Source organism: Ptiloglossa arizonensis, chromosome 12 (assembly GCF_051014685.1).
Source record: "Ptiloglossa arizonensis isolate GNS036 chromosome 12, iyPtiAriz1_principal, whole genome shotgun sequence".
NCBI classification, from domain to species: Eukaryota; Metazoa; Arthropoda; class Insecta; order Hymenoptera; family Colletidae; genus Ptiloglossa; species Ptiloglossa arizonensis.
This window is the reverse complement of record NC_135059.1, coordinates 4,058,932-4,082,475: the sequence shown is the minus strand read 5'-3', so window position 1 is coordinate 4,082,475 and position 23,544 is coordinate 4,058,932. Positions and strand designations below refer to the sequence as shown.

At 41.1% G+C, this 23,544-nt stretch overlaps 3 protein-coding genes across 11 annotated transcripts in view; 2 read left to right on the top strand and 1 right to left on the bottom strand.

Annotated features, from left to right (window-relative positions):
- LOC143153261 (BMP and activin membrane-bound inhibitor homolog) overlaps window positions 1-14,224 on the top strand; it is a 40,034-nt gene extending 25,810 nt beyond the window's left edge. Inside the window, exons 2-3 of the mRNA XM_076324258.1 lie at window positions 12,639-12,911; window positions 13,332-14,224. Coding sequence (XP_076180373.1) covers window positions 12,639-12,911; window positions 13,332-13,585 — 527 coding nt within the window. The 3' untranslated portion in view covers window positions 13,586-14,224. The remainder of the gene's footprint in view (window positions 1-12,638; window positions 12,912-13,331) is intronic.
- A 37-nt stretch (window positions 14,225-14,261) lies between these two features.
- Window positions 14,262-17,337, bottom strand: Dcp1 (decapping mRNA 1). Its single transcript, XM_076324257.1, has 4 exons — window positions 16,881-17,337; window positions 15,923-16,376; window positions 15,340-15,831; window positions 14,262-15,251 (listed from the first exon to the last, which is right to left on the bottom strand). Exons 1-4 carry the CDS (start codon window positions 17,087-17,089, stop codon window positions 15,015-15,017), a joined length of 1,392 nt encoding a protein of 463 aa, XP_076180372.1. The 5' UTR covers window positions 17,090-17,337; the 3' UTR covers window positions 14,262-15,014.
- Window positions 17,338-17,577: 240 nt separating this feature from the next.
- Window positions 17,578-23,265, top strand: Dd (CTD nuclear envelope phosphatase 1-like protein dullard). Of its 9 annotated transcripts, none has more exons than XM_076324197.1 (6): window positions 17,578-17,655; window positions 18,471-18,737; window positions 19,426-19,492; window positions 19,583-19,784; window positions 19,945-20,162; window positions 21,747-23,265. In XM_076324197.1, the coding sequence occupies exons 2-6, from the start codon at window positions 18,639-18,641 to the stop codon at window positions 21,890-21,892; spliced, it is 732 nt and encodes a 243-aa protein (XP_076180312.1). In that variant the 5' UTR covers window positions 17,578-17,655; window positions 18,471-18,638; the 3' UTR covers window positions 21,893-23,265. The 9 variants fall into 9 exon arrangements, with proteins under 9 accessions (XP_076180312.1, XP_076180313.1, XP_076180311.1 ...); XM_076324198.1 differs by having other exon boundaries at window positions 17,599-17,617; XM_076324196.1 differs by having other exon boundaries at window positions 17,635-17,655; window positions 18,275-18,737.
- Window positions 23,266-23,544: the final 279 nt, after the last annotated feature.

The window sequence follows — 23,544 nt, the reverse complement described above, 5'->3', positions numbered from 1 at the left end:
TCAACTTTCGGGGAACGGACAGATCGTGGAGGCCGAAGTCAGATCATTTGTAATCCTTGTCAAAATTGTACATAAATAGATTTCAAAGTGTAATTTTTTCCTGGCATTTTACGAATAGGTTTATTATTGAGGAAAAATGTAGATTTATTGTACAAAATTTATAAATTATTGTAAAAACGATAGGTTCGTTATTGAGAGAAGAAATACCAGCATATTTAGAAAATAAAGAATATTTAGTGATTCTCTTCCAAATTTTTGCACAAAATTGTATTTTCGCGAATACAATGATTATTATAAATCTGTCGTTGATATTCTTTACACGTAGAAGTATGTTTGTTATCGTTTTTATACAAGTAGAACTCCGTTTTATTAACTTACATCTTCCACATTTACGCAGCTGTTGGTTGGTAATTCTAAACACGCGGAAAAATTCTCGAAGTACTTCGACTGATCTGTTGAATACCTGAAAAACGACCAACGTAAGGTCTAGAATGATCCACATTCGTCCTGCAAGGGTTAATTGCTGAAAAACAAGCTCTGTGATTTGTTTGTATTGCGATTGTAATCCATAACACTATGTATTGGTACTTTCTGATCGATGGTTTGTACAAGTCTGTTTAATCGCAACGTTCTATTCGTATCGAACATACCCACTGACACATATATCGCGCACTCGTTGTAACTGATTACGATCCCATAAGATTTCGCGACGAGTACAATAAACCTACAGAATGGTCTCCGTATACACCAACACCGAGGTCCTTTTATTTTCCCGCGTCTTCACGTTTGTCCCCCAAACTATGTCGTCACAGACGCGAGTTTGCGGATTTTCACCTCAATTTTATCGCAATTCGTCGACGTACGACTCAAATTTGATCATTCATTCGTATCGAACATACCCACTAACACGTATAACGCGCACTCGTAACTAATTACAATCCCGTAAGATTTCGCGACGAGTACAATAATCCCACAGAATGGTCTCTGTATACACCAACACCGAGGTTCTTTTATTTTCCCGCGTCTTCCCCGAAACTATGTCGCCGTGGACGCGAGTTCGTGGATTTTCACCTAGATTTCATCCCGATTCGTCAACGTGCGACTCCTCTCCATGATTCGTCCCAGGGATCTACAAATTTCTTCTATTCGCGGTCCGCGATACGATCGACGACGGAAATTAGCAGCAGCGCGATCGAGGTACAGCGAAACGAAACTTTCTCTCGTTTAATCGACTCGAACCGATCCCGATACGCGCACAAAGGGCTTCCGTCGATCGTACCGAAGATCGTATCGTTGATTTACACGGTGATTCGATACGCTTGAATATCGCAACGGTCCGAAGAGATTCCATTCGGGGGTAATTTAACTTTCCGCCGCGGTTGTCTCTTTCGATCGACGAACGGATCCACGGGCGCGGCGGAAACGAAACGCGAGGGGCGGGAACCCCCCGTTTCGACGAGTACGTTCTCGGTAATGTTCGCGCCCTCGTCGGTACGTTGTTAATTGCTTTTATACGGTCGACACCGGTTACGAGTTTCAACGTGGAAGCGAGCGTGTCGTCCGACTGTCGACGCAACGATCGACGAAACGATACGATAGTCGACCGAGTTACTTCGAACGGGGAGCGCCCCTATTTCTGTTCTAATACGATTTAAAGCTTTTCAGGTAGATACAATGTACAATGTAGTTACCTACAAGCGTTACATTTTACGACACATCTCAATTCGATAATACAATAATACGATAATGCAATTTTTAAATTACGTTAAAAAAAATAGATGCTTCGACCATTGCAGTTACATTTGTTTATTTTTTATAAACTGTGAAAATAATTAAAAAATGTGGAATCGGGATAAATAGCTTGTTTGCTCTGTGTTAAGGGCGATACTGCATTGCATCGTCCCGTTAAATCTTGCCGATTGTTCGTTTGGAAATTTTTGAAAAGGTGCCGAAAGCTAAAGTACATATTCTCGATGGCCGAGCAGCGTAATTTCGTTAACTTTCTTAAGAGTCGTTCGATTCAATCGAGGATTCGAGAACTCAAAATCGGTTGATCGTATCCTGATGATGTTTTTGTACAATTCGTTCGCAGATTAAAACTTTAAGTCGGTTAATAAACACGATCCACTGCGCTATTCTCGTATACGTTTTTGACATACAATGGTTTCTTTTTCCCCGAGCATACAACGAATAAAAATGCATCTGCATCGACGAATCGTATTCTTTGTTTCGATACGAATACGCAGCGACGATACGGAAAGATGCAACGTCACTGTTGCATCGTATCGCTGGACAATGCAATGCAAAGATACGCGACAAATGGTTATCGAGTTTTACGCGTTCTTCGGGAGTTATTAATCAATCGACCGACGAATATCCGTTGACATTGTTTCCAACTCGTTTCCTGTTTCTCCTTCGTCCATTTCCCGTTCGAGAAATCTCGTAGCCGTTTACGAGTCGCCATCGACTCGGAATTTTACCGAAGTTTTCAAAAATCGTCGAACTTGCGAAACAACAGGGACGTAAACCCCGCGTAATTCATATTTCCTTTAACGTCTTCGCGAATTACCGCGCTGCTGGTGTAAACATCGAATTCGATCGGGCGATTCGAAAAATTATTACACCCCGTTCTCGCTGGTCCTTTTATTACGGAAAATTGTTGCGACCCACTCGTCGGTACAACGACCGTGACGAACACTTTGCGAGAATCGCGTCGGGCGACGCTTTTCTCGTAATTTATCTCGGTTTCCAATTCGATCCAACGAAACGTCTTCTCCACCATCCTCGAGTCTTCCGACAACGGTATCTGTACAAGTGTCTTACAAACACTCGAAGCGTATCGCAACATTTGGTTTTTATCGACTCGCTTGTTCCAATATTTTATTCGTATACTGGAGAATTATTCGCGGTAAATTTGATTCATTGGCAAATGATTTTTGTCATTCTTTGCAGGCATTTTTCTAATCGTTATTGAGTCGTGAGCTCTGGACTTGCGAGAAGATAAAATATTTGTAAAATATTTGTAACGTTGTGCGCAAAGAGTGACAAAATACTTAAAAATAATTCAAATTCGTAATTATTACCGTTTAATTATTGCGGTTTAGTTCGTTACGTTACCGATTATTTTTAGTTTTCTAGGAATGTCTTAATTACCCTTATCGGTCAATTTTCCTTCTATACTATACAAGTAGGATCAAGTCACTGGTCGAACGTAGTTTAAATCGTATTCGACGTAGACTTTCTTCGAAAGTCGACGACGTAGAAAATTTCTATACTTTGAGGCTTGGAATGTTTTCAAATAAATTCGTTTAATTATTCCAGTTTAGTTCCTTACGTTACCGATTATTTTTAGTTTTCCGGGAAAGTCTTAATTACTAGACTTAAGTCTCAATTACTTAGACTTTCTTCGAAAGTCGACGACGTAGAAGATTTCTATACTTCGAGGCTTGGAATTTTTCAAATAAATTCCTTTAATTATCGTTAAATTATTTAATTATTTCGACGTAGACTTTCTTCGAAGAGTCTAGTAGAAGTACAGAAAGTAGAAAATTTCTATACATTGAAGCTTGGAACTTTTTCAAATAAATTCGCCCACCGACGACAGTGTGTCATACGCCGTGAATGAATATTTATATATCCTTGGCAGTCGATGACGTTTCGAAGTAACCTAAATCAAAGTTTATCCGAGCGACGTTGCGTCACCTGAGGAACCAGACTCTCGTGAAATTGATTTGGCTCGTGTCACCGTCAATAAAGAACTTAAGTGGCCCTTTCTTCGATTCCGCGCGGAATCCGGTCGGGCTCCCCACCGACGAGGTAGGAGGAAGAAGAGCAAAGGACTCTGCCACACACAACGAAAAGCAAAAGTTTTATCGAGCCCGGGTTCCTGACCAGCCATCCCGTCCGAGAAAGGAGGAAGGGAGAAAAACCGGCCCATTATGCGGGTGCACTTGTCGTTCGTTCGGCGAAACGCTTTGCATCGTTGCGTCCGCCATAGAAATTGCTTCACCCCGCTACCTACCCTCTGCTTCGTATTTTATGGCTGCGCGCGTGCACGTGCGTGTATGCGTGTGTGCGTGTGTCCGTCCTGTGGCCGTCGAGGATGCGTTTCGCGGGAATACGGTCGCTTTAAACGCCCGTTTTATGAATATTTGTCAAGTCGTGGGTACTGAAATTCAACCGGTCGACTTTAACGGACGATAACGCGAACGGGCAGTTTTAATCGCTCGATCGAGCCGTACACGGTTCCACGTAACCGAAAAGTATAACAAGGGTCCCCTGTACGATAAAATGCTCGGTAAGAAAATTAATTTCGTTCTCGTTACCATGCGCAACGGTTAAGAGAGAAGAAAAAGGAAAATACCCGACCGAATACCTTTTTTTCACCACGCAAATTCTCGTCTCGAGCGGAGAAAAGGTTTAATCGGTGCCTTGTTCTTGACCAGTCATCCTCCTTAAAAAGGAGAACGGGAAGAAACTCGGGCCCCATTAAACGGATGCACTGTTGTCTCTCACGATTATATATATATATATATATATATAACGACGTTGCGGGGTACCTCAATGTGTGCGGGGTACCTTGATAATCCGAGACCGTCCGCGAGGGTCGAAATATCCACGGCTGCAATAAAACCTATCTTAGACCTCCTGGAGAGAGACACGGGGCCGTCTTTCGTTGCGAGTCAATGAAGAATCGACGAAATTCGTGCGGTATCCGGTCCCGTTTAATGGGGATCATTAGTTACAGCTTTTATCGGACGTCTGTCCGCTATGACGATCGGAGCGCTATACACTCGCGATAAAATATCACCGACGAGAAACAAGAAAATACCGGTCCGTTTCGAATTTAACGAGCCAATTAGTCCGGTCCTTGCTAATCTCGACAATTAGTAAAAACGTCTGTCCCCCTCCCCCATTTTTCGGAGTGTCTTTTCTCCGTTTGTAGCGTTCTCCGCGTTGCAACCTTCGTCGAGAAAACAACGTCGATTCGTGACGCAGTAATACACAGAGACGTACAATTATATTCTCTCTCGCGATTTCAAGTCACCCTTCGAGTTTCTACTCGTCGAACGGGGTACATAATTGAAGATCGATCCCTGTCATCGAGGAATTCTGGCACTAGGAAAAATATTCTCCCGATGGGAGATACCGGAGCGGTAGCCAAATAAAAGGACCGGTAAATTTGTTCGGTATCCGATCTCATTCATCGCGGATCACTGCTCAACCTTCTTCCTTGCGTATCGATCCGACTACCCGCGTTTATTCGTGTGTACCACGAAGAACGTGCCGCTCGGACGAAAGTTTCTCACGAATCTTTCGAGGAACTCCCCGAGGACCAGCCCCCCTCCGTTCTCATCCTCTTTTCTCTTCCCGTCTTCCACCGTCTTCATCTTCTTCTCCTTCTTCTTCTTCTTCTTCTTCTTCTTCTCCTCCTTTTTCTTCTTCTTCTTCTTCTTCCTTCGTTGGCCACTCCTTTCGGTTACGGCGTCGATGAGGAAACCCTCCCGGGTCCCAGGGGCCTTTTTGTTTTCGCATAACTCCGCAGGTTCATAGCCCATGCTCGCGGCCTGGGTACGAACAGGTGTCCCGCGGTGGACCGTAGAACGTGACTCGCTTCGGGAATCTTTGTTTCTTTTTTCTTTTCTTTTCTTTTTTTTTTCCATTCTCCTCGCTTCGCAACAAACCGTTTTATAATTCTCGCCGCTACTTTAATATCGCCGGGCGGCTCCATTCGTTTCTGATTTCGATCGCGTGTCCCCCGACCTTTGCGTCTCGGTAGCAAATGATCATCGTCGCGGCACCGATTCGAGCGATTTAAGCAACAACCGGCTGCACGCACCGCGTAACACACCGTCCGATGATGCAGGAGGGACCGGCTATTTCGACATCGGAAATACAGCACACCGGTTTCCACGATTTATCGCGCCTACTGTGTCGTGGATTTATTACGAATACTAATTGTCGACCGTCGCGAAAAGTACTCTAGTTTCTCGGATCGTCGATTCGTGCCGCGCACGGTAATACGACGGAGAAATGGGTAAATTTTTGGCAATGGTTGCTGGCCCCGTTTAAATAAAACAACAAGCGCTTAAGTAACGGTAAGTAATTGACCGTTACACCGTGTACACACGTTGTGTACATCGTGTATGCATCGTGTGCGCATCGTGTATGCACCGTGTATGCACCGTGTATGCACCGTGTATATATCGTATACACGTACGAATCGATGAACCGAAGAACAGTACTGGTCTAAAATTAGCCGTTTTCGAATAATCTCGAAATTACACGTGAAATGCATTGAATTGCACGCCACGATCGAGAACAGTGGGAAAGGAGCATCCAATATCCGTGTTTCGAGCATTCTCTTGAATTCAACGAGCCCAGGAGGCTGTTTATGAAAACATGGTTTTGATACATGCACGATTCTCCGACAGTACCGTACGCGTGTTCCGTGATTGAGACGTGGCGACGAAGAAACGGTCCATTGTCGCTAGGGCGTGGTACTGCTCGTGGAACCGAAGCCGAAAATTCCTAACGGATTCTAAAATTCATCATCGGGAGGGTTAATTGGGTCACGGGCCTGGTTTCGGTTCAACGACTCCCGTGGATCGATCGGAAGAGAAAATTCCCGAGACAAATTGATACAATGGAAGCGAACGGACGAGATCGCCGCGAATAATCCCGCGACGCGTCCCATTATCGCTGGACGATCGTTTTGCTCAACAGGTCGACCGACCCCGCTGCCGTCGACGTTAGGCACGCACAAAAGCCCGTACGGTAAACGTATACACGCGCCAAGATTGAGAAACGACCCTCTCTCCTCTCGCGCCATTCGTCTTCCGTGCACGCGAAGCCGTGGAACAAGATTTTAGAGAGTTCGTAATCTCTCTCGTATCGTCGGGGTCCCCGATTGTTGTCTCGACGAATAGTTTTCTCGCGCCCGTAACGACGACCCTTTTTCTTTCCTTTCTTTTCTTTTCTTTCTGGGTCGTGTCAGAAGCGAAACGAACTGCCATGAAATTCAACGCTACCGTAGTCGTACTCGTCGTCCTCATCGTCGTCGTCGTCGTGGTGACACTCGGCCACCAACGCGCTTCATGTCGCGGCGGAATACTAATTGCGTCAATTTAGAACGGGTGGATGTTGCTAATTAGAAATTAAGATAGCTGAGTCGCCTCTGGTGTTTTACAATTACCCCGTAACGCGGCTAACGGAATGAACAATTAAGCGCGACGTCGTACGAAACTTTCTCCGGTTCGGGACACCGCGCGATGCGCGTTCCACCCCACTCCGATTTCGAACCGTGCCCTGTGTGTACACGGTCGTCCGCTTACGAACAAGAGGAACGCGAACCGGAGTGAAGGGAGGGGAGAGGGACACGAAAGCCGCAAGGAGAACGCGAAGCTCACCGGTTCAACGACGACCACGACCACGAGGAGCTTGCGAAATTCAATCGCGTACCCTTTTCTCTTCGTCTCTCCCTCGATGAAAGAGAAATCACACGGCGAATTGACCGCCTCCGGGTAGTACGGCATCGTCGAAGCGTAATAAATTCCACGACTATTAAAGTTAAACGAATGGGTTTGATAATCGCCGCCGGTCTCGGTACCCAATGACCGCTAATTGCCATTACATAACGCGTTAAGCGTCGTCCCTATTAATTAGAAAATTCGATACTCGGGGGCGGGAGGGGAGCCACCGGCGTTCAAACTCTCCTCGTAATTGGCCGGTCGTAATCTCGTTAGTGCTGTACCCGTGCTCCCTCCCCCTGCAACCCTCTCGGTCGCGAACTACTAGCCCTTCCAGGGAAACCGAAATAAAATTCACGCGATTTGAATAAATGTGCGCGATCGTTGGTTGGGGCGTACGCGCGCGTACACATACACACACGCTAAGCGACGGTCGTTACGCAATGTGCGTGCATTACGGATACACTCGAGGGAACCGAGAGAAACTCATTAGTTTCGTCATTCCAGTGGTTGGTGTGCAACTCTCGACTACGACGCGTACAACCACCCTCGTGTATGTGTACGAATACATGGGTCGTCGCTCTTCTAATTGCATATACAACGGGCCTCGTTCAAATCAAGTTTCCGTCGAGCACGGCTTTCTATCCTCGGGCATGTTGCTCGAGTCGTTCGGATAAACGAATCGGAACCTCTCCACCGATGTGCACTTTTAGCGACTCGTTATCGACCTCGAGTATCGATTATCCGCATCGTCTTCGAGGTTAGCTCGCGCGAGAAACTTGCGACCATCGAATCCACGAGGTAGGGAGAAATGAGTTTCGTGGCAGTTCGAGGGAAGCTAGGTACGGAGCAAAACCTACGAGAGAGCGTACCGAGTTTTATTCGCGATAAACGACCGATCGAAAAGATTCCGTTAATTAGTCGATTATAAGAATAGAAACCAAAGGGGAAAGGGATGGAACGTGTACTTAGACTTCGTCTACATAAATGAATATTTAATCTCGAATGAGCGACAAGTCAAACGAATCCCTCTCGCCGGTTGTGTTATAGTATAACAAATAAACAAGCTTATCTGAGAGCTACAAGTAACAGCACGTGTATCTCGTTAGATATATCCGATGTCCCGGCGGGGTATACATATATCTAACGTCAGCGAGTTAAAGGTTAAGCTTCGTCGAAAAGCGTGTTCGCATAGAGAGCATCTCGTCGTCGTCGTCGTCGTCGTCGTCGTCGTTGCTGAAACCTTTTATCAATGCGATACGACACGAAGAATTCCGCCCGATCGTGGCCGAAGAAATCGGACAGCTTTACGAGCGCAAAACACCGCGGTGGGGAACGTTCGTCAAGCGTTTCAGGCCTGTCTGCCTTTTTGCCAGCGGCATCGTTGCCTCTATTCCACCCCCCACCCCACCCCTTCCTCTCCCTCACTGGTAGCCTCCGGTCGATCCGCTACACGCGCGCATTTGCATAAATGGTACATTATAACGTTATTAAAATCGAAGCGATCCCGCGAACGCGGAACGAATTTTGCAACGTGGTACATTTTCGACGAAAGAGACACAACTTGCACAAGTTACCTTACCGCGTACTTGCGCGTATAAACGTTAGTTTCTCCCGAAGGCTTCAACTTTTGAAATTACAATATTTCAATGCCATAGATTGCGCCTCGACCAATGAGAATCTCACCGGGCAACGATCCATTTGTTTACACTCACTCTGTATGTAGTATCTCGAACGAACGAAGGGCAAGGAGATTTTTCGAAGGCTGGGATTCTAACCTCGCGAAAATAATGCAACGGGACGAATCGATGGGCCTGAAACGTCGATTCGCGTGCACCTCGGACCTGTGATCGTTCGGCAACCGACGAAAAAATGCAAAAGGAAGAAATACGAGCGATACGGAGGGAGAGAGCCCGTCGAGAAATAATTAATATGCCACGGACGCATAACGAACGACCCCGCGAAGCAGTCTGTTTGTTTTCGGACGGGTCTTCTTCGGCTCCAGGCATGTCGGCCGTATCTCTCTTTTGCCCGGGCCTTCTCGACCTCCCGCTGCTTCCCCTTTTCCCTTTTTATTTTAAATGCGTACAAGAGAGGCCCTCCTCCTCTCGGGCTTCTTTTGTCTCTCTCCCTCCTCTCGGAAGAGTATCGTTCCCCTCTGAAGCCACCCAATCGTACACCAAACGAGATAAATTCCTTTTGGAGAAATTTCGCTCACTCGGTTTCGCGCAACACTCTGTACATGCGCGCGCACCCATATTAAACGCGAACGAGTATCGTAAACGCCTGCGAAGCGTCTCCGCGATGTCTGCGGGAAACGATCGTGCGAAACGAAAGAGGATTTCGCATCGATCTCGGGGCTCTCGCTCGAGATGTTTACGTAATCCGGAGTTTTCCTAAAAACCCTCTCGCGCGAAGTCTCTCTTTCTCACGTGTCCTCTCTTTCGCTCCAGCAGACCCGTGAGAGCCGTGGCCGTGCGTGCGAGCGAGCGAACGAAAGAACGAGCAGCACGGCAGCGACGCGCAACACAACGAGAGCCGCATGCCTCTCTCCATATATTCTCTCTACTTTAATCTTTCTTTTGTGACTCGGCTGTTTTAGCGTTTTTTATTCCCCGATGAGCCGGGGCTCCTCGTCGACCAAGAGACGGAGCGAGGGAGACCCTTGTAACGAAGAGAGAGAGAGGGAGGGGAATCGAGGGTGAAGGGAACGGCGCGACGGGGAAGGGGGAGGGCAGCAGCGCTGCAGGCTTATTAGCAAGAAGTCGGAAGAGAGAGAGAGAAGGGTGGAGGGAGAATGCAAGAAGGTTCGGCCGAGGGAGAAAGGGTCGTTTAATAGGGGAGAGGGGGAAGAGAAGGGACCGTTCGAGAGACAGACGGAGCAAAGTCGCGGATAAAGATGGCTTCGCATTACCATAATAAACAACCGCGTACCGCGGTTAATCCCTGTACGGAGCCCGAAGTTCTTTGTTCGACCGACTCGAAAACCGTTATTACGGATTTCTGTGTCGATCGATCCTGCGGGTAACCTCCTACACCTGGAACCTCCTCCTTCTCCTTCGCTTTCTTCCACGATTTAAACACGGATGCGATTCGAGGTCCGTGAAAACGGCGTCGAAGCGACGTCCGAACGTGGAAGGGAATTATTTCGTTACGAAGTTACTTGGCAGTCGAATCTGCGGTAGCCTGTGCAGCGAAATAAATTATTCCGTCGACCGAGAGGGGCAGGGGGCGAGGAAAGGTGGAGGTGGAGGAGGAGGAGGAGGCAGAGGAGGAGGAAGAAGAAAAAGAAGAAAGGGGAGGGAGCGGAGCGCAGCACGAAGGGAGAGGAGGTCGAAAGACGACCAAGGGGAAAGAGTAAAGTCACGGATAAAGATGGCTTCGCATTATCATAATAAACAAGCGGCACGATGGTTAGTCACCGCGAACTGTTCCATGTCTCTTTGTTTATTTCGTGCGGCCCTCATTAACACACTGCGGAGAGAGAACTCTACTCTCTTCGTGCAATGTATATTTACGCTACGTCAAGCACGGTCCCAGTGTATCGGGCGTGTATTCTCGCGACGGATTCCTTCCAGACCCTCCAGTTGAAATCTCTCCAAGCAACGGATATCACGAACGGTTCTTTTTACACAAATTCTTCCATCCTCCCGTTTGCCCTTTATTTTCAGAAATTTGTTTACTAAATACTACGCCGCTCGAGATCACCGTGTCCTCTTTTCCCCGTTTGTACGGACAATGGCGTTTATTCCAGCATCGCGAACGCTGGCCCACGGTAGGACGCCCAAGTATCTGTCTTGGGTGTACGGTTGCTCGTACAGCGGATCGTCCTCCCGCTTTTACGTATCGGTCTTCCATTGGAATACACTACGTATATTACGAAAACCAGTTCGCGACCGATATGGAAACATTATCGTCTGTATCGTCGCAATTAAGTACGTAGCTTAATACGCTACAGAATTCCCTTTCTGTGGTCTTCTTCTTTCGTCGTTCGAGAAGTAAAATACGCGATCGAGTGTGTCACGACGAACACGAGTTAAGAGGACGTCGATCGAACGAACGATTTGCCCATGGTTTTCGAGAGTTCTGAAATTTTGCAAATGGACGATCGTTGGGACGAGTGATGTATCGCGGTTTGCAAACAATAACGGGGAAACAAAGACAGCGGATGATTTTGAACGCGAGCCACTCCACGAGGAAAGAAGTCGGTTTGGGAAACAAAGTATAGGCTTGGTACACCGGCGGGTAAATGAAAGCGAGGTCTGTATACCTGTTGCGACGAGAAGGGTATAATCTTTTATGACTTTCTGTCGGCTACTCATTAGAGGAGACCGCCAACTATCGACGCTGTTACGTTTAGGACCCTGGAACGCGAAAACGGTCAGCATTCACGGAATTATATTGCACATCCTCGAAACGGTCTTATCGAGCGAGGGGACTTATAAATAAAGATGAGTTGTAATCAATTAGCGGGGCGCGCGGCATGTTGCCCGACTCCGTATAATTTCGATGATCGAGTCTTGTTATATTCGTGATGGTACAACGGGGACGAGTACAACGAAACTTGCCCACGTATATACGGACCACCCATGATATTGCATCATTAATCAGCACGAGTCGTTTATCATCAATGACGACTGTTGCTATCGGGAAAGACCGAGACTTCCTTCTGCGGAGCGACCGTCTTCTATTCGCTTTAACACGGTTTCGGTATTATTCCAGTTTGGAAAAGGAGTTCTTCGACCTCGGCCACGTAGTCTCCCCTCCCCCCCCCCCCCTCCTCCACTTCCCCCTACATTTCGAGGACTTCGAACTCAGCATCGAAGATAGCCTCTTCGGCAAATATGTAGCGTTGATCTTCTTGCATATGCAAAGAACCAGATAAGACACTTAATGCTGCAATCTTTTATTTCCACTGGCGTCAGGCATTCCGCGTTATAAACACGATGCCCTTGTCGGACTTTCGTCGATAAGCCAAGCACGTGAAACTTCAACCTTGTTAGGATTTTACCGTACCATTCGCATTTTACGTGCCTCGCTGATTATCGTATCGAACGATATTGCTGCTTATCGCGGAACGTGTAAACGATTACTTTCAATAAAGCGTTATGGGAATCGATCAACCTGCTAGCTCGATTTTTTATTTCCTTTTTTTCCTTCTGTTCGCAGATTCGCGAAACGTTCAAGAGGTGAGGTGTTTCTGCAATCAACCGGAATGCGTACCACAAGGATACATGTGTCGCGGTCGAGGCTGCTTCACCGAGCTACCATCGAACACGAATCCGTCGTTATTGAGAGCTGAGCACAACGCTTACAGCGGTTGCCTCGACGAAAGCTTCAAAGAGCGTCAATGTCCCACGGGATACCTCTGTTGCGAGCAGGATCTCTGCAACCACGTAGATAGTCCAGCCATGAGAAACAGGCTCAACAAGACTCTTCAAGGTTAAGTGATCGTTCTCGTTGCGAGATCGTTAAAACTGTACAGGCTTAACTGGATGCAACGTCGGGAATGGCATTTTCGTAACCACTCCCCTCGTTCGTTTCATCGCACCGATGGGTTTCGGGACGCGAACGGGAATTCTCCACCTTTCTAAATGGCCCCTTATCAAAATTGATCGACGCCGGTGTTACGTACGCTACCACTTCTCGATTATTCAAATTTATTCCCTATACGCAACACGGGGAAGCACGAGCCCCGTTTGTCTACTTATTCGATGTGTACAGGCTTCTGCGAAGTCTCGAACCGTTGATTTAAAACAATAGTGAAAGTCGAAGGTTGTGCGAATTTTTGAATAATAAACTCTTTTGCATAATTTATGCCAAGCAATCCGCGGCGTAACGAAGGACTCCTTATTGTTGCAGTGTTGGCGGGTGACCAGCGACCTTTTCTCGGCCCGGTGCAACCGATCAATCATGGAGGCCAATCGACGGACGGCTGGTTCAGGACTGCCACGATTGCTGTGCCGATTTGCGGTCTAATCGTTCTATTGATACTGGCCAGCCTCGCCATTAGATTACTACAGCCCGTGCCGACGCAGAACGATAAACTCGGGCCCCATCGGATGCCCGATAACGGGCCACCGTTATTGGGACCACCGAAAGTGCCTCTCGTTTAAAAGACACCTACTGCGATCCAAAGACGTTCGATTAAAGTGTTCTAGCGGATAGACATTTAGTAAGACTATCTGTAGAAAGCTAGCGGGCTTACGATGGCTCCACTTGGCTGTGAATTTTGTGAAAAAGCGACTGCTGTAAATTATAACACTGCGCGTTGTGCATCGATTGCTGCGATTCCTCTCGCCGAACGACGACACCCAACCCCGAATGATCGTCGTATTCGTGAGTTCGAAGAGTGAGAGAATGGGCCAATAAATTAAAATGAAAAACAAAAAAAAAACAAAAAAGCCAAAAAAAAGATATAAGGAAAAAAGATGAACGAGGACCTTTGTACATGACTTGTTAACGAAAATAATGAAACGCATGATACCGCCTTTATTGTAGCATTGTAAATAGATTATGTATTTTCTATCGTGTTAGATGATACCGTTTAATTAGGTGACGCATAAATTGCAATGTAATCGCGTTTCACGATCTTGTCGACCCTCGATGTTCGATGACAAGAATCCAGAGTCGAGATCGTAGTTGACGTTGCGGTACAATCTCCGAAGGATACACCTATAATCCAGCAATAAGAACGAATGTTTTCCCATTGAGAAAAAATTGCGGATGAAAACGAATGAATAACATTAAAAGTCTGATACTGTTTTGTTTATTTTTTCTAATCATGTAGGTATCTTCTTCCGAAAAGTAATTACCCTGGTACATTGTGTACTCCTCACACAGTAATTGTATTCCATATAAATATTATTATATTGTGATAGTATGGCATAACCGTGCGATAGTTATATTATTAAATATGTACCGCGATTTTGTTTTACAACACGTGTTACTCATGAGGGATAAATTGATGCGAAAATCGCCTTAAAATACATTGAAACGATTTTTCAGTAATCGGTCTCTATTTATTTGCTCCTTTTATCAATTACATATACATACCATATCGATACCCGATATATAGGAGGGGTATGTCATTACTCTGTAAAATAGGCATTCCATTTGATCAGCTCAGAAAATTTGTCTCGCACTGTTTTAGAATAGTAACCATAAAACACTAGTATAATATAAATGTTTTGGCATCACAGTTTCAAATCGTACAATTTTCACGTTCCTTGTCCCGTTTCTTTTACAACGATCGCTCGGCTCAGACCTCGTTACGCATTCACGGCCTATCTCGTTTCTTTTCTCGGGAGAAAATGTATTAATTTATAAAAATACTGTTTAAGGTATGTATCTCCATTTATATCTATGTTTTGTCTTCCCCAAATTTGGGCTACCAGTCAAGTTTAATTGAAAGTCGAGCATGACATTATATACCGTCTATGTACGTGTAACATAGGGATACTAGGTTTTGCTCGATCGTTTAATCAGTCGACCGTCATAACCCGCATGACGAGTTTCAGTTATATCGATTAATAATTCGTACTTTTAGGAGAGAATTTCACCAAAAGATTTGACATAAGCTTCGTGAAGTTTGTTGATAAAATCTGGGTCGCTTCTCAATAGATAGTTAAAAGCTTGAAGAAGTTGATTCCTCGTCAATGGTTCTAATAGTCTCGCTAGGGGTTCCGGTGGACTAGGTGCGGCGAACATGACAGGAGGTATTAACGCTGGTGCCGATCCTCTTCCTGATAAAGTAGGTGCTGCAATGATATCTTCCGATGCCTAATTAAATTAAAAAATGTTCTTAGAAACCGCATTTCTACAATTTATAAAATTGTATAATCTAATAGACGTGAACACCTTTACTCACTGTTGTCACAGATGCATGAGCAAACAAAGATGCAAGTGGATTTGAACTACTAGAATCGATAATATTTGAGGCCTGATGATTCATTGAATTAGAAGACGGTGTATTTGTCGGAGACTGTATCCTAAGAAATTCTGTTGTATCATTTGTATCGGTAGTATTTTGATTTACCGATGGTGAAACTTCCTGGTTCATAGATCCCGGTGTTGACGATATCATTGAATCTTGTTGAGTAACTATCTTGCTCCGTCGTTTAGGTCTGTTTGAAGCTGTAACGCTACCTGCATTATTTGCTGTCATCATAGTGATCGGAGTTGCCTGATTCTGCTGTTGAGTAGTCGGTTGAGGGGTTACGGATCTATGTTGCTTTTCAATATGTTCCACTGTATGCGCAGCTGGATGCGACATTAAACGTGCGAGTAAAGGTTTACTTTCGCTTGCGACAGTACCCCCTGGAGTGGGCTGATCTCCAGCCTTAAAATGTCCAGTATTAACCTGAAAATTATTGCGATAACGTACACACTTTTTCGTTGCCCTAAATATGAAATACAATAAATTCAACATATAAGGAAAAGTATGTAAGTACTTTGGCCTTTGCAAAAAAGTCCATTACACTCTGTGAAGTAACATCTGGACCTAATGGAGCAGTTAAAGCTCCGGATAGATTTTCTGTCGCAGGAGTAATCAAAGGGATCTTGGAACTAAGCTCTTCTTTAGTACCTCCTCTGCTGCCACTGTTATTTCTATTGGTATTAAAATCTTCTTGGGCTTTACTGAGCATACTGAATATATCGACGTTGTTTACGTTAGATCCACAATCTTTCTTAACACTGACTGCAGTTTTGTTACGCGCCTTGTGATTTTCTTCCGAGTCTTTAACAAGCTTGTTCAACATTGTACCAATGCGTACACACTCTTCTTTATCGTAAAACCAAATGCCATAGATATTGCATCTGGAGTTTCTATAGAGTAAAAAGGGTTCTTGAAGTTGTAAGTCTAAACCTTGCGTAACTGGTTCCACTAGGTTATTTGTATTTAATCTGTAAAATATTATTGAAATAGGAAAATAAAAAATGTATTTATAGGTTGTTATGGAATTCTATATGACCAAGTGAAATCAACTTTGTTAATTATAAAGTTTAAAGAATTCTCCAATATGTATTCGTATTTTGTATGTTCATAAATTTTGACCTCCATGAAAATCATTAAATAGCACATGGTATATAATATTGCAATTCATTAAGTATTATAAAACTATTAATCATCTTATTGTAGCTTAAAGTTGAATATTAATATGCTTTACAAATCAAAGAATTGGAGACACAGTTTTTCTTACAACAAGATAAAAGCAAGTATCAATGTATTTAATCATTTAACCAAACCATGCTTCTAAGAATACAACTACCTTTACAAATGCAATGGCCAATGAACATAATATGTACATTTGATTTAGTTTACTTAGTACTTTAAAAATACTAAACAATACATGCAAGTATTTTATATGAAAATGTATGGATACAATACATACAATAATTATATCTTACCTATTCATGATAAGAACACTGTTGTAAGGCTCGCCATTTCGCGAGTACACGAATAAAGCACCCTCGATGTCGGTTTTTTCCCACTCGTTGTTAACACCATTAAAAGTGTAAAGCGCTACGTGTGTTGCAGTTTCCAGGATATTCTTCACGTAAGGGTCTACGCGCTTCAAAGCGGCCACGTTCAATTGTATCTCCGTTAGATCCGTCATCGTTTTCCTTTACAGCTTGGTAGTAGAGCACAAAAAGTACAATATAACGAGGGTTCCTTTTACGAGTCGATTGAAATTTAGCTATGTCGTACGAGCTGATCACTGCGAGTACTGTATTTTAATGTAACGCGAGCAGCTGCTTGTATAATAAACGTCATACTAGATTTTAAGGTTGATACCGTTTGTTACAACTGCGAGTTAGTAACATCATCACAGAATGCCGACACTTCCTTTCCTTTTGCTTCAACGTCCACTCCCGATTGGTGCGGGAACAAGCAATCAGATGAACTGAAATGGACCCTAAGCTGAGAAAGGAAGGTCGCCCAACGATTCGTCCAATCGAATCGATAGAAATTTTGAAAATGCAAGCCAACAATACGGTAACAATATAATTCCAACGCTGACCATATATCGTTAAATGTATATAAATGTAGTTGACAGAGCCCAGAGAAAGTTATTTTTAAATTTTCACTTTTAGGGTAAGACTGGTTAATCGAGACAGAGAACGCAGTAAAGGCATTTCGCACAGTATCATTTTGTTCTTAAACATTTATTGAAAAATTTTTGTATGTTCAATTAATATTGTTATACACAGTAGACTAGATTAGCTAACAGTCTGGTGAATTTTAGTAATATTGTGCGTGTAACTAATTCTGAGACGCTTATAACGAACAGATGAGGTATTACGCCATCTTCATAGGAAAAAATTGACCGCGTGGTTTGGTTTTTAATCGTGGCCTAAAATAAAAACTGACAATGAGTGTAATGCTTTAATACTAATCTGCTACAGCCGTTAATCGTATCTTCGTTGTAAAGAAAAAAGAAACAGCGTTTTAATTCATAATTGGCTGTTCTTTCTCTATTGAATTGAGTGGTGTATCCATTAATGCCTGCAATATATAGCACATTATGTACCGGTGTATTTTGTAGTATACGTTACAATTTACTTACTTACTCTCTATGCTTTCAAAAGATCAAGCAAATGTTTTCTTAAGTTCTAAGTTTGTTTGAAAGTCTTTGAATAATGTTCAGATAAACTTCTCAGTACCAGTTTCATCCAGAATCATTATGCAATGTTTGCGATTGATCGATATACCATGCTCTTAAATATTTCCTCATTCAATAGCTTTTCAATGAAAATCTAAACCGCGTGGATTATACACGTATATAAAATAGAATTTTCAGAACATCATGCGCGCTAGCGTAGCGCATGGAAAAATTGGGTCGATGTGTGAAAGATGGCGGCTGCTGCGTGGTGTGCGTGAGAAAAGATTCGTGCCGTGGATTTTGCCAACAACATGACAAGATATGGAAATGCCTGTTTACACGTGCAGAGCGCTATCGTACGCGGAAGGTTCGTAATATGCTTCTAACTGTTCAGATTCTATGCCCTCCGTCCGCGTGAAGAACGTTTGTTTACACAAAAAGTTTGTATAATATACTTCAACGTGAAGTGGAGTGTCGTAAGAGAAAAAAGGGACTCTGTAGCGTAGACGAGACTGGAGATAAAGTGTTGCCGGACTTCGGCCCGGTGAGAAGATTAGTAGAGATGCTGAAGCAATTGCAGATGGGGATGAGAGCTTTCCTCTTGATGGCCTCCCGTGTGTGGAACTGCGTCTGCTTTCTCCTTAAGAAGCAGGTTAGAGCCGTAAGTAGGTGCTTCGCGCCTCTATTAGCTATATTTTTTTTGTTTATGATTTTTGTAATGTAACAGCATTCTAGTGTTGTCAGTTCACTTGTTACATATATTGGTTTATTCTTCCTCATATTCAGAAAATGTTTGCTATTTGCGGCAAATATTTATCATAGTGTGTTGTGAAAATATAGTGTGCGTCTGCCTACATTAAGAAATTCAGCCTGATAATTGAAAATCCTTTTCCTCGAAATTTATGGTTCAGTTCTTTTAGCTTTGATGTCATGCACGAATTATAACCGTTTATTTACAATTTTTATGTAAAAATGCTCTGTGTTTTTGTTGATCAATTCCATCATTGTTAAATAAAAATATTACTTACTTTTATGATGTACACACTGGAAGCACATATGGTCTGAGAAATTGATCAACATGATAACATCTGCTTATCATGTAAACAAATAAAACATTTATTTTATTCAAAAGTATTTTTAAATTATTTGTTTTCACTCTTCAGTTTTAAGTATATAATTGATCATTAAATATGTTATATGTTATAACAGAGTTAAACCAGAGTTAAATCAATTATTAATTCCATTATTTATTTATCTTCATTGTAAATGCAATGTTTATTGACTTCTAAAAGTCTATAAGAATTCAATAAAAAATTATTAATCTTACATAGTTAATTAATTTTTTTTAGATATCACAAATGCAACCTGTTAAATATGAGATCTTCCCATTATCTCCATTGTCAAGGCACAGGCTTAGTAAGTATTGTTAGTTTTTAATCATTCGTGCACTGTATAATTATAAAATATATTATTGTTTGTACATAACCAAAGTACATTACATTGCAGGTATAGTTAAGAGAAAAGTATTAGTATTGGATTTAGATGAAACATTAATTCACTCTCACCATGATGGAGTAGCAAGGCCAACAGTTAGGCCTGGTACACCTCCAGATTTTGTTCTTAAGGTGACAATAGACAGACATCCAGTTAGATTTTTTGTTCACAAAAGACCACATGTGGATTTCTTTTTAGACATTGTTAGTCAATGGTAAGTCTAATTATCAAAAAGTACTTTGTTCATTTATTCTAAAATATAATCTTTCTATCTATGATGTTTTCGGATAAGTGATCGATCACTTATAATCAGTAGCTTAAGTATAATAAATCATTCAAGTTGTAAGTGTTAAAATAATGTTACTTTTTTCCAGGTATGAGCTAGTGGTCTTCACTGCTTCCATGGAAATCTATGGAGCAGCTGTTGCAGATAGGTTAGATAACAACAGGGGTATTCTAAGGCGCAGATATTATAGACAACATTGTACCCCAGAAATGGGTTCCTATACTAAAGATCTATCTACAATTTGTCCAGACCTAGCGTCAGTCTTTATACTTGATAATAGTCCTGGAGCCTATAGAACTTATCCACGTAAGTGTTCATGTGCAATAATATTAATTTTATATTGCCATTATGATGTAGTTGTCTAATTTAACATAATGATTTTTTAACTTTTTAATATCTACTAAAAGAATTATTTATTGAGAATTTGCTTAATTTTAATTATGCGTATGATACAATAATAATTGTGTATAAATTCTTGTACGTGTACAGGTCATTGGCAAAAAATGAAGTGGAAATTCATATATATGAATTTAGTACATGTACATATTTATAAAGTTATATATGTGTATAATTCTAATGTTATTGTATCATGTACTGCATATCATGACCCGTAGTCAGAACTTGCTTACATATGCACAACTGTAAGTAGTGGAACAATCTAAGTCCAATCTGAATTGAAAACATCAGATAAATGTTTTATAATCATGTTTAGATAATTCTTAATCAAGTTTATGAAAACATTCTTCCAAAAAGTACTGCATCATTTGTATTGTGATGTTTACGTTTCTCCTAAAAAGTACTGCATCATTTACACTGTGATGTATATTTTATATAAACGTATGTCCACACAACATTTTGTATTCTGATCATGATCTTAGAGAATTCGGATATCCTGCGTTCTTCATTTATTCAGCGTACTAATGTATATGTAACATTTTGTTTTATGGTTTACATTGATGTTATCTATACGGCCGTTGTTATTCAATTATTCGTTAAATATAATCTTCTTTTTTTTTACGATTTCTTAAAAGTAGGAATTGTAATGTAGGACTTTCCTTAAAATATTGAGCTTTATTTACAAGATTTGTTTCTGATTACCATACATGCGATATCAATGCATTTATTATTATTATTATTGTAAATAAATGGCACTGCATTAACAATAAAAAAATATCAACATATTTTATTCTTATAGTTCTGTTTCAAATTGTTTAGCTCTTAGAACTAAATTTTTCAATAGTTTGGCTGGCTAAACAAACATTAAAATCCAAAGTTCAGATATATCTGATGGAAAACCGTATCTATTTGCAGCTATCAGCGTTGATGTTCTGTAAGCAAGCACTGAATACAGGCCTATGGATAAATGTAAAATACGATCAATTGCCAATGCTCCTCCACTTGAATAAGCAATGGATACTACGCCGAATTGGCAGTAAAATAATTTCTACTGTTTTAGTCATTTTTTTTAGTAATTCCTGGGTATCAGGTACCAGTTTAAAAACTAGATTTTATTTTTATATTCAAAGCTTTTCATCTGTAGCATCCAAGGTAATTGTAGATACATAGTATTTACTGTATATTGAGTTTTTTTTTAAATAAAATTGAAGTTATATGATAATGAAATCGAAAAGTAAACCGTTTATGAACCAAAATTAAATTTAAATGGAATAAATTCTGTAGTATTTTTTAAATTGCATTAAATTTAAGAAAGTATGCATCCTTATACAGATTTCTTAAAAGATGCATTTCTTGGATGTTATATTGAACAATTAATTTTGTGTAACTTATATTTATTTTGAATGAAAAGTTTTAAATAAAAAGATATTAATCGTTTATATATTTTCAGAAAATTATTTTACACGTTCGTTTGTTTTTTTTTTGTTATCACAGTTAACGCGATACCAATCAAGTCATGGTTTAGCGACGCAGGAGATACTGCTCTGTTGAGCTTACTTCCAGTTTTGGATGCACTTCGTTTCACACAAGACGTGCGGTCAGTTCTTTCAAGGAATTTACATTTACATCAGACGTGGTAGCACAGTCTGGATTGATCAATACATTAGATTTATTAGAGACCGAGCTGCAAAACAGTTTAGCGTGTTTAATCTAGGATTATTATTGTTACGGATAATAGACATTAGGATGCTGCCTGAATGATAAGACGATGATCCCTTTACCCTATCCTCATTTTTTACGCTCGTTAAAAACGAAACCATAGCGAGTAAGTTTAAAAGGGAGTGGGACCTTCAACCAAACTATTTATGTCAGCACAAAACATCCTGGTATATTTTCGTTATGTTCATGTGTGCGCAATAATATATACACATACACATGCAGATAAACATACATACGCGTGTGTGCGTGTGCGTGTGTATGTGTACGTGTATAAAACATATTTTCTTAAAAAGATGTATTTGCCAAAGATTGAGTTTTTGAAGTAACGTAGTATATTTCACTCTAAATAATTTTGTTCTAAGTAAAGATATACTAAACGTTTTAAGTACTTTTGCCACACATGATTAAAAAAAAAGTGTTATATTTTTTAAACGAATTATTTCTGTTATGTATAATATTATTAAATCTAGGATGTAGTATATAAAAAAAAACTAAGTCATACTTCAAATGGACTTTGCTGTAACTCACTGTATCAGTGAGGCAGCTGTCCTGATTACCTAATAATAAAAAGAAGTATTAAAGACTATAAAGAGGTGATATTTGATTTCATCAAATTTCTGAAAAAATTAGAATTATTTCAAATGCGATGTACGATGTTAATACGTCAAAAAATAGAAGAATAAAGTAACAGTGAAAGGATGTAATCACATGAATGACTGTATACTTTGTTCGCTTGTTTAATCATTTAATTGAATATTATATGGTTTGTACATATTATGATGGAGGGATGTATTTGTTGCAAGAATGATTGATTTATGTGAATGACCAGTGTAATTAAACCATTAAACGCAAATCATACATAATATTTATATATGCATATATACATTTATATATGTATGTAAATATATATAAATATTTGTTCTACTTAATCATAAAACTGAAAATAGGAAAACATACCCATGTGCACAAAATTAAAGTAACAATTTGTTCTCAAATAAATTATATGTAATTGAGAACATTTGTTTATTTATTGACGTATATCGAACGAGTTGCTCACGTGGATTTATATTACTAATTGTAATTTATCCCAAAATAAGATTAGCCATGGGTAATGGATATAGGATAGAGCAGGATTACACCACACTCAATAAAACCTTTCTGTACATAATAATATGCCTGTATGTACATGTATGTATGTCTTGTTATCACATACATGTAGTTATATGTATATGTCGAGGAAATAATAATTTTTTAATTTCAAACATGCAGTGCAAAGTACGATCTGTTGTATAAATATGGTCAGTGGCTTAATGTGGTTCTTTGTATTGCGACTGTCTCTTTAAATTTAAGTATGAATTAAAATGTACATATTTAGTTTGTAAAGATAGTACTTATTTTTGGTTTTTATACCTTCCCTAATTCGTAAATACTTTGAATGGACCATTTGTGTTATACTAGGTAACAGATAATACTAAGTATTTAGTAACACGATTCTATCGCCCATTAAAAAGTGGCCAAATATTGCAAACAGGCTTTTATTTGTTACCTAATTTTTTTATTTTATTCATGAAAA

Excerpts from the sequence above, each read along its gene's own strand:
- Dcp1 (XM_076324257.1), bottom strand. The coding sequence starts at position 17,089 with ATGACGGATCTAACGGAGATACAATTGAACGTGGCCGCTTTGAAGCGC. Across the intron at positions 16,377-16,880 it reads AGTGTTCTTATCATGAATAG|ATTAAATACAAATAACCTAG; the intron begins GTAAGATATAAT and ends AATATTTTACAG. Across the intron at positions 15,252-15,339 it reads CTCATGCATCTGTGACAACA|GCATCGGAAGATATCATTGC; the intron begins GTGAGTAAAGGT and ends TAATTTAATTAG.
- Dd (XM_076324197.1), top strand. The coding sequence starts at position 18,639 with ATGCTGAAGCAATTGCAGATGGGGATGAGAGCTTTCCTCTTGATGGCC. Across the intron at positions 18,738-19,425 it reads TTAAGAAGCAGGTTAGAGCC|ATATCACAAATGCAACCTGT; the intron begins GTAAGTAGGTGC and ends AATTTTTTTTAG. Across the intron at positions 19,785-19,944 it reads TTAGACATTGTTAGTCAATG|GTATGAGCTAGTGGTCTTCA; the intron begins GTAAGTCTAATT and ends ACTTTTTTCCAG.